We start from the raw sequence: 13,502 nt of genomic DNA, 5'->3' as shown, positions 1-13,502 counted from the left end.
ACAAGGAAGTAAAAAATGTTATCCCCTCCCCCTAATTTGCATATGCAAATGAGCATCCGGATTCAGTTCGGGATTCGGCCTTTTTCAGCAGGATTCAGATTCGGACGAATCCATCTGCCCGGCTGAACCGAATCCTAATTTGCAGGGAAATTGTGTGACTTTTTGTCACAAAACAAGGAAGTAAAAAATGTTTCCCCTCCCCCTAATTTGCATATGCAAATGAACATTCGGATTCAGTTCAGGATTTGCCCTTTTTCAGCAGAATTCAGATTCGTCCGAATCCTTCTGCCCGGCTGAACCGAATCCTAATTTGCAGGGAAATTGTGACTTTTTCTCACAAAACAAGGAAGTAAAAAAAGGTTTCCCACCCACCACCATTTTGGATTTGGCCAACTCCAAAATGGTGGATTCAGCACATCCTTATAAAAAATACACGAAGGTCTGTATTTGTCTCAGAAAAGGTACAAACCTTAGGCACTTGACAAAAGGCCAGAAGACAGAAAGAAGTTATTAATGTGTCAGACAGGGTCTCAGCTGACTCGCAATATTCTTATAGTCATCATATCAGTCTGTAATTTCAATATTGCTTCTAATATCAATTAAAACTACGCATTTACCAACACGCCACACTGCAATCCCTCTACATTCGATGCTGTTGGCGCATTTTAATCCTATCGTAAGATGGAGGACAGGAAATGGAACCGTATTTGCCCATATTCAAAATGGCCGCTATGCGTCCTCAATGACTTTTTGTGCCAGTCGTGTGGAATGACTTGCTGGAAACGCTCAGCCCTGCCCCTTCGATGACGACACGCGCTCCGTCCTATAAAGCGGCAGACGGCAAGCGGGAACGCGCAGAAGCTTCAGGACTGGGGTTTGTCATCTTGTTTGTGGTACGAAGAGTCGAACGATAAAAGACCGGCAACATGAGGGAAATCGTGCACCTGCAGGCGGGCCAATGTGGAAACCAGATAGGAGCAAAGGTGAAGGCAATGTTGTCAATATGTGACAGGAGAAAAACCTTGTAATGCTTCTCTAGAGAGAAATATATAGGGAGAGAGAGACCGTTTTCCCAGTAAAGGTCCAAGTGTATTCATAGGGTTGAAGGGAAGGGTAATTTGGGGGGAATATTTCACACCACAGAAGTAAACGGCAGCCATTTTACAAACCCTTTGTGGAGAAGGGATTCCTGCCTTTCAGGGCTAATGAACTGTTAAATAGGTTCTAATAGCAACATTGCTAAGGGGGAACGGGCTGGGTCAAGGTACATGTTCTGAAGAGCTTACAGTCTTTACTTCTGAGCCTTAGATGTGCTCAACTGTGGAACAGGAAAGGGATTTAGACTTAGTGTCCATATACAACATGGTTTTGTGCACCGAATCCACTATTTTGGTTTCAGCCGAATCCTTTACGAAAGATTCGGCTGAAAACCGAACCCTAATTTGCATATGCCAATTAGGGGTAGGAAGGGGAAAACATTTTTTACTTCCTTGTTTTGTGACAAAGTCATGTGATTTCCCTCCCCACCCCTAATTTGCATATGCAAATTAGGATTTGGTTCAGCTGGGCAGAATGATTCGGCCGAATCCAGCTGAAAAAGGCCGAATCCTTGATTCAGTGCATCCCTAGTTTTGTGTCATTTATGGACCTTCAGCTTTTCTGCAACATTTGGATCATCCCCAGGTAGAGATAAATAGCAGCAATGCTGTGAGAGATAATCCAAGGCCAAGGAAGGAATCCTGATCCACAGAGCTTACATCCTGTAAGAGCCTTATTATTATCATCATCATTTATTTATATAGCGCTGTCAAGATACGCAGTGCTTTATTAGAGAATAAACTTATCCTAGGGAGAAAACGTACAATTTGTAGAGATCTCTATAGAATCATAAGAACGGCAACAGGTAGATAGGAACCAACAGAGACAGAGCTGAGAACCTTTCCTAATGGAAATAGAAGACATTAATGGAGACAGACCCCCCGCCCCCGTGGGATACAATTAGAGCTCAGAATTTAGGTGGCCATAGACGTAACAATTACGATCTTTCTTGGAGAAGATCGTTTCAATTAACACGTGTAGAGCTTAATCATCGGATATATAGGTAGAAAAAAATTAGAATTCTACCTGTATCTGATGATTCAGCACCAACAATGGCCGATGTTTGGGTGCCTTCAAATCATAATTTTCTGTCCAGCCCGATCAACGAGCCGCCCGATATCCAAGTCTTCTGCCGATATCAGTCAGCTCTTTTTCCACCATACACGCACCGAATATTGTATGAAAATTTGTTATGTACAATATTTTCTGTCTATGGCCACCTTAATTCTGCTGTAGTTGGGCAGTGTTTCAGAGCCTACAGCCTTTATAGAAAGGGTGACGATACTGAAAAGGATCGGAAAGAGGATTGGTGAGAAGTATAAAGCTTCCTAGAGTTTATATATAAATACGTACATATGTTGGACACAATGCTTATACTGTAGGAGGAATTACTGAAAGGATTGTAGCTCTAAGCTCATTCTCTATATAGTGGTGTACAAGCTATACAGGAAAAGCCATTCGGGAAGAGTAATAAAGCACTGCGGAGCTTAGTCTATATAGGGAAACACGACAGCCATACTGGGAGGGTTGAGAGAATGGAATCGTGCACTGCAGACCTTCACACAGCAATAACCAGGCTCAGCTATACAGTCTAGAAAGGATTATCCGAGCAGAAAAAGCCTCTTCTTGATGAAATTGCTTTCCACAATACATAAAAAGAGTTAATAAAGGTTGTGGGGGAGGTAGAAAGGTTGGGGGAAAGGATTAACCATTGAGAAAGTGTTCCTTCCGCTGAGATTCTATAATGTGAAGCAGAAAAACTGTGATTGATTTACAAGTGGCTATGGAATAGAATAAACCAAAGGTTGTTTGCCATTGTTGAGATTTTACATGACCGAAAAATGGAGCTCCATTACAGGCAGCCAAATGGGTGGAGGGGAGGGGTTTCTGCCCTGCAAGCTACGCAGTATAATAGACGGGGGGAGGGGTTTCTGTCTGCAAGCTACGCAGTTTAATAGACGGGTGGAGGGGAGGGGTTTCTGCCCTGCAAGCTACGCAGTATAATAGACGGGTGGAGGGGAGGGGTTTCTGCCCTGCAATTTACGCAGTATAGTAGACATATGGACATCACTGCAGTACATGAAAGGGTGGAGGCTTTGCAGGAATAGAATCTGGCTCTGCGTATGGGCATTTCAGAATAGTATATTTAGAGCAAGCCATCAATTGCGAATATTGTTCTGTAGATATATACCTATGTACATATTTAACTTCAATTAATGTGATGGGGGCGTATGAGCTTAGCAAAAATGCTGCAATGCAGAGATTTGGTTGTAACGTATAACGAGCCGTGCTGTGGATACAATATAGGGGAATCTAGATGGAGGGTTCCACCTCCTGCACAGGTTATGTTGTGATTTATAAGATGTATGATGAAAAAAATCTATAGCCATAATATATAAGGAACCTTGTTTTACTTTGCAAAGCATTATAATGCAGAGCTACAGCAGTTGCACATCACGGTGTATACAAGGTGTCACAGATTAGAAATTTAAAGCCATTTTGTGTCGAGGATATAGTTTGGGTGTGGCAGTGTCTGCATACAACATTGAAGCTGTACCTTCATGGATAGAGTATACAGCTTCTCAGTAACCTATATGGCAATTTATTTAAAATGCATTTTGCTACATATCCATGAGCTCATATGAGTGTTGAAAGGGTGTGCTTTTGGTAATAGTCTGAATTATGTGTCAATGTATGAATAATCCTCACCCCTCCCAGCCGGATTTGATGGTGTCAGGTGATGCACACGGAGCAGAAATGACTTGGTCTTCTGTGTGAGTAACAAGACCTGGAATAGGAGTGTGCCAGTTGCCTGTAATTCATGCGCAGTACAGATAAGCATTTGCACCCACATCATAATTAGGTTTGATTGCTTCTCTGTATAGGGGCAGTGAGACACCAGAAGATTAATCGCTAGCGATAAATCGTTGCTTCTCTGGGCAACTAATCTCCTGCATTCTCCAGTAAAAAGCTTTCCCATAGGCAATAATGCGAATCGCTGGTGGTAAAACACGTGTCGCTTCAGTCTCCCAAAATTTCTACAAGAGGAATCCAAGCGATTTTGGGGGGGAAACGCCGGCCGTAATCACACGCGACGATTCCTTTTCTGAAGTCGCCCGAAGTTTCCGACTTCAGAAATTGAACTGCCGCGTGTGATTAGCACCGGCATTTTTTCATTTTAGCCGGCGCAGGAACAGGGAAGGCATTTGGGGAGATTGGTCGCCGCAAAAACAAGCCCATTAGTCGCCAGGCGACCAAATGTCCCCAAACCGCCCTGTGGGAACTAACCCTAAAGAATATTCTTCAGTAGTTTCTACTTTTAAAATACAAAGTTAAAACATATTTTTTTCCCATAAAATGTAGCGACTACAAAGTTCTTACACAAGTAGATGCTGCCATAGTTATGTCATTGATAGAGGTGTTTTTGTCCCCATTTTCAAATATGGGTGTTGCTATTACTGTCTGAAGGGTGTGTTTCTGATGCTTTAAAGTGGTAGCAACCACTCATTAAAGAGTAGTTAAATTTTAAAATTAACTTATGATCATTAAGTGTGATATATAACATAATCAGCAGTGTATAATAGTAATACAATTTGGTCTCCATTTCTAATGAGTTTTCAAATTTTAACATTTTCTTCTGCAAATCTGAGGTTTGGCATTCCCACTGCAGTCTTGTTGCTAGGGATTACATTTCCCTAGCAACCAGGAAGCAGTTGGGAAGGCAGAGAGTAGAAGTCCAAAGAAATAGACTGACTCCACTGGAAAAGTGACAATCAGCGTGGAAACCAGTGTATTAAAATTTTTCAAAGGCTTTATTAAACCACTTTAAAATCACAGGAGTAGCGGGCAGAGGAATATGCGCTCAACGCGTTTTGTGACCCTTATGTCACTTCATCAGAAGCATGGGTGCCCTCTACCGGACTCATACTTAAATAGCATGCATCGTTAAGAACATGGGAAACACCTGATTAAAAATCATGTAAACATGCGCTTGCACAAAATAAATTAAAGTATTGAAAAAAATTTATATACTGCATAGCCGTTATGTATAAGATCATAGTTAAAGGGATCCTGTCATCGGAAAACATGTTTTTTTGTTTTTTTCAAAACGCATCCATTAATAGTGCTACTCCAGCAGAATTCTGCACTGAAATCCATTTCTCAAAAGAGCAAACAGATTTTTTTTATATAAAATTTTGAAATCTGACATGGGGCTAGACATTTTGTCAATTTCCCAGCTGCCCCTGGTCATGTGACTTGTGCCTGCACTTTAGGAGAGAAATGCTTCTCAATGTAACTGAATGTGTCTCAGTGGGACATGGGTTTTTACTATTGAGTTTTGTTCTTAGATCTACCAGGCAGCTGTTATCTTGTTAGGGAGCTGTTATCTGGTTACCTTCCCATTGTTCTTTTGTTTGGCTGCTGGGGGGGAAAGGGAGGGGGGTGATATCACTCCAACTTGCAGTAAAGAGTGAAGTTTATCAGAGCACAAGTCACATGACTTGGGGCAGCTGGGAAATTGACCATGTCTAGCCCCATGTCAGATTTCAAAATTGAATATAAAAAAATCTGTTTGCTCTTTTGAGAAATGGGTTTCAGTGCAGAATTCTTCTGGAGCAACACTATTAAGGATTAATTTTGAAAAAAAAAAATTTCCCATGACAGTATCCCTTTAAGCTGTTACAAGCATAATTTTGAGTCTCGTCTGCCCTTGAAAGTTTTAGTTGGCCTTATATAGCGGCAAGTGTCACGAGTTCCATCGCACCTGTAGCAACCCTTGGTTGTTAGCCAATGTGTGGGTCCAGATATATCAGAATCTGTGCATAGACTAGGTGACAAAATCGATCCCAAACTGGGTCCCCTCTTATAGGCAAAATTGGGTTGTGTGGGTAAAATACCCAATTTGCCTATAAGAGGGGACCCAGTTTCGGATCGATTTTGTCATGCCATGACTTTAGCTCTGCTGGATGGTTTACCAAACCCTAGAGGAGTTATCACTGGAATTGAAGTATACAATTCAGGTAGATAATAACTGAAGAATACATTCTTTATACAACTGCAGTCAACGCCATCCTGCTGTGGTATCTATTTTGCCATTAAGTTTTTGGTTCTAAGAGGTGGAAGGCCATGCCACTATACAGGCACCGCCAGTGAGAGGATGTTAAGTGATACCTCTTTCAGTAATGTTAATGTACTGTACCCGGAATAGAGGTTCTGTGCAGGTACAGGTCAAAAAGGGACATCCTTGCAACTACCAAATCAGGCCATTTTTTGGCCTTCTGTAGGCTTATACATTCTGACTTCTAGATGCAAATCACCAACAAGAATTGAATTATATAGCTCATATGCAAATTGACGGACTTGTGAATTATCTATTTGCGTGACCAATTTCAGGGCAAAATGCTGACTTATATTTGTAAAGTAGATTATTCAATGGGAAACATTCATGTTAAAGTACCAGAGGATTAGACTTTACAAAGTGGGAGGGGAATGGTTTAGTTAAAAGATTAACAGGATTCGTATTTTCAGATTTCCCTTTTCTTTTTTTTTTTTTTTTTTTGTCATTGAATGTCTTGGCACGAATGTCAATCTTATATGGTGGTTCCTAACTATTTACCTCCAGTCATAGTATTCAAAGGCTGGCACCTCTCTGCATGGTAGCATTTCTTTCGATTAGTGTCTTCTGACCTAGGCATTGGTTTCAGTCCGAACGCTTAGTCCTCCCCCCCCCCCCACCATTAGCTTTTAAAGGAGAGAGATTGGCAAGACCACAGCATTGGTTCTATAGGCTTAATCCTCCTGTTGGACCAATCTTGTATATAAAGATATTTGGACTTGTGCATTTTTAGTCTGAGAGTCCTTGTCTGTGATGTGTTTTGCTGTGTGTGTTTGTGGCATGAAGGCATTTCTGCATCATAAATGCATCTTCTGTCTTGATGAAGATAGAGGACACATCTGTGCTCTGAGCACAAACCAGTCATTGTGCAGTGAGGGGTGTGCTCTAGACCTAAAGCCTCTGCACACTGCATCAGATTCTATGATTCTCTGTAGTGGGGCGGTAGGAGGCAGTCATCGAAGGCATCCATTTATAGCTCATGAAAGCTGTGGCTTTTCACATATATTACAGTGCACCTACAGAGAACTTGTTATTTGTTCCTGTTTAATAATTTAGTGCTGTTCTTCTTCCAGATTGCCACGTGTCAGCATTTGCAGAAGCAGTTACAGGGTATCAGATGGAAAATGCAGCGGTTTTTAATCTGCTGTGGAGATGCAGGGACTTAACAGTGTGTACATTATTCAGTAACTTAATCTAGAATCTTTGTAGTGACTGTTCACTCTCTATCTCCCCCCCCCCCCCCATGTTTAGGGACTGAGTAGTTTGTGGGGAGAAAGGCAATTTCAGTAGCCAGAAGCATCAATCTTGCATTTGACTTACAGATTTACAGAATATGTTTTGCAGTACACTCCTTTAGTTTTTTTTTTTTTTTTTTTTTAGTAGCCTAAGCGCACAGTGCCAACATTGTCCTCTATGGTATTTGCCTGAAATCACAAGTTTTTGGGCAAATCCCATGGTAGGTGCTTCCAATCCCTTTCAAGTGATTGTCATGGAGGCTAGTATCTGGTGTTTTAAATGGGGATGCACCGAATCCAGGATTCGGTTCTTGATTAGGCCAAGATTCTGCCTTTTTCAGCAGGATTCAGCCGAATCCTTGTGCCTGGCCGATCCAAATTCTAATTTGCATGTGCAAATTGTGGGGAGGGTGGGATTTTACGTGACTTTTTGTTACAAAACAAGAAATTAACCCAACTTTTTCCTTCCCCACCCCTAATTTGCATATGCAAATTAGGATTCAGTTCAGGATTCAGACGAATCTTCCAAGATGGATTCGGCCGAATCCAAAATAGTGGATTCGGTGGATCCCTTGTTTTGTAGCTGCTAATCGAGAAGCTGGCAAAGCACCTAAAATTGCATGCATATGCCTTTTCCCTGTAAGGCTACCTAAAACGTCTGCAGGAAAAAATGTTTTATGATTGAGTACTTTGAGAGCACTGTACAGCTTCTGAGACTAAACCCACTAAAACCCTCCAAATGTGTTCCACTCTACTGCAACACATGACTCAAGTTTAGCCCCATTGCTTAAACTCTGTTATCAGCCCTACTTTGCGCAGGAAAGCTAGATGTACACTTGAAGAGCTGCGTATCTGGCAAGGTTACAAAACCAAGCTTATCTTTGCCCATAATAATGCCACCTTTGTGCTCATCTAAATCAGGCTGATACAATTTTTTTAACCTCCAGGCCAACGATTCCATAATAATGGAGGGCGCCTGGAGAGGACTGTATGCAAGGGACCTTGCCCCTAAAACTGGCCATAGATGCAAAGATTCGAACGATCAGACTTCCCCATCTCCCGACCTGCCACTAACATTCTGATCAAATAAAGTAGTAAAAGAACAGATCAGCCGATGTTCTGCCCCTGACGGCAATCGTACGAAAGTTGTCCGACAACTGGTAGTGACAGTCTCCCACTGAAAATCGTACGATCGGAAATACATGCAGAGAAATTATCGGCAGCCAAACGTCCGATCTCCGCCGGACGAAAAATCTCGGGACTCCACACACGGTCCAAAAATCGTATAATGGTGGCCATACACGGGCAGATAAAGCTGCCGATATCGGTCGTTTGGACCGATTTGACGGCTTATCTGCCCGTGTATGGGGCTTCCGACGGGTCTTCCCGATCGATATCTGGCCACGATATATTTTACCCGACCGACCCGTCGGAGCCGCTTGGCGCATCGTAATTCGAACGTTCGGCCATACGGCCGAACGCTCAAATTACCCCCGATATAGCCACGCAGTTTAGTGGCATATCGGGGAAAGATCCGCTCGTTTGGCGATGTCTCCAAACGAGCGGATCTTTGAGTCTATGGCCACCTTAAATCCTCGGATCGGATCTTTACGTTTATGGCCAGCTTTACACAATTTTCCAATAATTATCTGGCTGATCTTGAGACTTGATTTCTCATTCAGAGATGGCAGCTGTGGAAATTCTGAGGGGCCATGCAATGACTGTATGTGTTTCTGCTCTAAATAACTGCATTTCAAGGGTTCCTAGTGTAACATGTACCCATGTTAGTGGTATTGTGTAACTGTGTGGTCTTTTTTTAGATGAATAGTGATCAGCAAAATTGTCGTGCGACAAAAATAAAATTTGACTCACTGCATCAAGCGATAAAAAGATTTGACGCCCATAGACTTCAATGCATCTTGGTGGATTTCTTTTACCGTTTCGCAAACTTTTGGCGAAGCGAAATGGGTCAGATTCGCCCATCACTAGATATGAATGCCCTGCCAGCTAACCCTATCTCCCTTTCTCTACAGTTCTGGGAAGTTATCAGTGATGAGCATGGAATTGATCCTACGGGAAGTTACCATGGAGACAGTGATCTGCAGCTGGAAAGAATTAATGTCTATTATAACGAAGCTTCAGGTACATCTTGTGCTATGCTATATTATTATCTAACTGGTTATTGTGGAACATAAAGCCAGTGTTAGGGTATTCATTGTAAACTTTGGTATAGTAGTGACTTTAACTGAGCTCTTTAAGTATCAGGTGATAATAGAATAGGAAACGCTAGACTATTTACAAAAGTTCACGGATACTGCTCAAACTGTACATTGCATTTTATGAATTTGTACGATTGGCCATAATTTGTGTAGAAGTAGTAATATTCACATTATTTTTATTTAGTTTGACATTGTTCTTTTCCTGAGTTTACAGGACCATGTACAATGGCTTATTGTATGTTTCTGTTCCATAGGTGGAAAGTACGTTCCCAGGGCAGTTCTTGTGGACCTGGAGCCTGGTACAATGGATTCTGTTCGTTCCGGCCCTTTTGGGCAAATCTTTAGACCCGACAACTTTGTATTTGGTGAGTGGCAGCATTTTATCTTGGAGGTGAAGAAGGAAATTTTAAGAGATTAGCTTCAAAGCTTTAGTGGATTTGGCATAGGCATACTATATCTGAGTTCATTAAGTATGAAATCCTTGTTTGCACAGAGTTTAGGCTGATATCTGACTAGGTGTCATGACCGTGACTATCATCAGACAGAAAACAGTGGGGGTCAAAACTCCCTAACATCACACAGACTTCAACCAGCTCCTTATATCAGTGGTAGTCAAAATCCCACTTGCCCCGAAGGGTGGAATTCCACCTGTGTTTGTCCATCCCCAGACACAGGTTAAAATTCTCAATTCAAATGCTCCAGTGCCAAAAGACTGATGCAGAGAGGGTAGGTAGTTAGAGTAAGTTAAAGATAATGCTTGTTTGCTATCTGAAATGTAACAAAAACTGTGGGCAGCTCAAGCAGGTCACCTCCTGATAATTAGTGAAACACCTGTAATAAGGGTTAATTATTTCTATTAACTAAAAAGTTAATATTTGCAGACATCGCTTCCTATCCTAAACGAGTTCAACTGGAGATGGAAAAAAAATGATAAACCTTGCTAAATATAAGGTAATGCAGTTAACATTAATATACAGATCAAAGGAGTGAGGTCAGACTGGAGCAGCTGTTTCTTTCAAACACAAAGTTGCCACTCCTTATTCTGAAGTGAATACACAAACTTGGGCAAGGCCTGACTTTACAAACCACAACATTTTTATGGTAAATCCAGCCACCTGCAAAACATTATTCTAACTTAGAACATTATTCTACAGAAAAACAAGAGGAAAGAGTTTCTGCAGAAATACTCCTTAGTGAAAACATCTGAGCCAGTCTGTCTTGGCAGTGATGGATTGTAATGTTTTATCCACAGGGTTGTAAATATAGATTTTAGCAGAGTTAGGTAAACCATCCAAGCCAAGTAATATTGAAAGGGTGCCGATTTACCAGTTAGGCAATATCTGTCTCTGTCCAGTGCCCCTGTGTCTATAATAAGGTGTTTGAAATGGTCTATTCTCTTAACTGTAGGCAGGAACCAATGTGTCTGAGCTTTGATGCTTGCCATTTAAAAATACAGCAATGATGCTTGCCATTTAAAAATACAGCAATAGGTATCTGATTACTTTTGACTGGGTATCAACCTTGACTGACCTTTTTGTTTTGGCATATTCTCTTGTGCAGGTCAGAGCGGTGCTGGGAACAACTGGGCTAAGGGTCACTACACAGAAGGTGCAGAGTTAGTGGACTCTGTAATGGATGTTGTAAGGAAGGAGGCCGAAAGCTGTGACTGTCTGCAGGGTTTCCAGCTCACCCACTCATTAGGAGGGGGCACTGGTTCTGGAATGGGAACCCTGTTAATTAGCAAGATCCGTGAAGAGTACCCCGATCGTATTATGAATACCTTTAGTGTAGTGCCCTCCCCTAAAGTATCTGATACTGTAGTGGAACCATACAATGCCACACTTTCTGTACACCAGTTGGTAGAAAACACAGACGAAACCTACTGCATAGACAACGAGGCCCTTTATGATATCTGCTTCCGCACTCTCAAGCTGACCACTCCCACCTATGGTGACCTCAACCACCTTGTTAGTGTCACCATGAGTGGTGTCACCACCTGCCTTCGCTTCCCAGGGCAGCTTAATGCTGACCTTCGTAAGCTGGCTGTCAACATGGTACCCTTTCCACGTCTCCACTTCTTCATGCCAGGGTTTGCACCCTTAACCAGCCGAGGCAGTCAGCAGTATCGTTCCCTGACAGTACCAGAGCTAACCCAGCAGATGTTTGACTCCAAGAACATGATGGCTGCCTGTGACCCAAGGCATGGGCGATACCTGACAGTGGCTGCAGTTTTCCGTGGCCGCATGTCGATGAAGGAAGTGGATGAGCAGATGCTTAATATTCAGAACAAGAACAGCAGCTACTTTGTAGAGTGGATACCCAACAATGTCAAAACAGCAGTGTGTGACATCCCACCCCGAGGTCTGAAAATGGCAGCTACCTTTATTGGCAACAGTACTGCCATCCAGGAGTTGTTTAAGCGCATCTCTGAGCAGTTCACAGCCATGTTCAGGCGCAAAGCCTTCTTACATTGGTACACAGGAGAGGGCATGGATGAGATGGAGTTCACAGAAGCTGAAAGTAATATGAATGACCTGGTATCAGAATACCAACAGTACCAAGATGCCACAGCTGAGGAGGGAGAATTTGAAGAAGAGGGAGAGGAGGAAATTGCCTAAATCATATTTACCTAGTGTATCATTTGCCAAGCCCCCTCCCATTTCCCTTCTTTTTTTTTTAAATCTCTTCATCTGACCTCTTACTCCATTTCTGTGAGAAACAGCAGAGTCTCTGAATATGCAATCAGGAGTTGAACGGTTACAAATGTCATCCCAATTACAATTACTATAATGATCATCGTTAGGGAAGCAGCTTGTTCTTTAGAATACCATAGATGATTTTGCCCCACAATGGGCATTTATTTAACTGCCCGATAGAAAGGGTATTTGTTATACAGAAAGCTAGAGGGACTCTAAAGTTTTATTTGCTTTTGAGCAGAATTTTAAATTTTGTAAGATGAACAAAAGTTTTCCAGAAAGGCTGTTAGAATGCAGCACCAATAGGGAATGTAATGTAGTACTGTATTTGACATCATTTACATTAAGCTGCTTCAGAAGTAGGCTCTGCTGCCAACATTTCTCACTGCACAGCATCCCCAAGACAATTCCCCTGCTGTGCTGCAGCTGTTCAATCTTTTCTGTTCATAGTTTCAGCACTGCTGGGTGTAACTGAAAGCACTTGCCTTTCATTGTCTCTGTGCTAACAGTAATGTCACACCTTAAGCTCATGAGCATGATAACTTTCTATTTACAACACATGCGCTGCTGCAACTTATTCAATTTACTGAATTGACCAGAATTGAGAGGAACAGGGTTTTCCCGAGCCACTAGAAATATACATGTCATAGAAGAGGTTAAGATGGTGGCCCTGTGTGCTGTTTAACACAGAGGTGGAATATACTGAGAGGGCAGAACCTTTTTCTGAGATGTTAATCAGACGGCTGTGCTGTCCAGAAAGCTTCATCCTCTCCTACCTCTCTGTGTTCTGTACAGTTTGGTTCTGTGAGTACATTCATGTGATTTGTGAGTCATTGAACGTGTTGCACATGGTGTAAGCACTTACCCTGGCAAAGTAATTATCATGTTTGCACATTACACTACTGAATAAACGCCTGTGCTCAATCAAATACTGTGTGATGTTTACAAAAAAGTCTAATGGCTTGGATTTGGGTATGGGTTCTGTATGTTAAATGATCAGAATGATTTGCCACCAAGCTAGCTGCATGTTATTTTCAGTCAATTCCTTTTCTAACAGGATTGTAAGATCTTGGATCACTTAAACTCTGTTCCCATTAATTCAATGTTGGGCATATCAAAATACTAAGATGACCATTAT

At 42.0% G+C, this 13,502-nt stretch overlaps 1 protein-coding gene across 1 annotated transcript; it reads left to right on the top strand.

Annotated features, from left to right (window-relative positions):
- The first annotated feature begins 902 nt into the window (after positions 1 to 902).
- On the top strand, positions 903 to 13,293 carry tubb4a.S (tubulin beta 4A class IVa S homeolog). Its single transcript, NM_001086203.1, is given in 4 exon segments — positions 903 to 983; positions 9,483 to 9,591; positions 9,923 to 10,033; positions 11,229 to 13,293. Coding segments are annotated over 4 exon segments (1,335 nt in total). The 5' UTR covers positions 903 to 926; the 3' UTR covers positions 12,287 to 13,293.
- Positions 13,294 to 13,502: the final 209 nt, after the last annotated feature.

The sequence above is a fragment of the Xenopus laevis genome, chromosome 3S (assembly GCF_017654675.1).
Source record: "Xenopus laevis strain J_2021 chromosome 3S, Xenopus_laevis_v10.1, whole genome shotgun sequence".
NCBI classification, from domain to species: Eukaryota; Metazoa; Chordata; class Amphibia; order Anura; family Pipidae; genus Xenopus; species Xenopus laevis.
The sequence above is the reverse complement of the archived record's forward strand: the minus strand, read 5'-3'. Positions and strand labels throughout refer to the sequence as shown.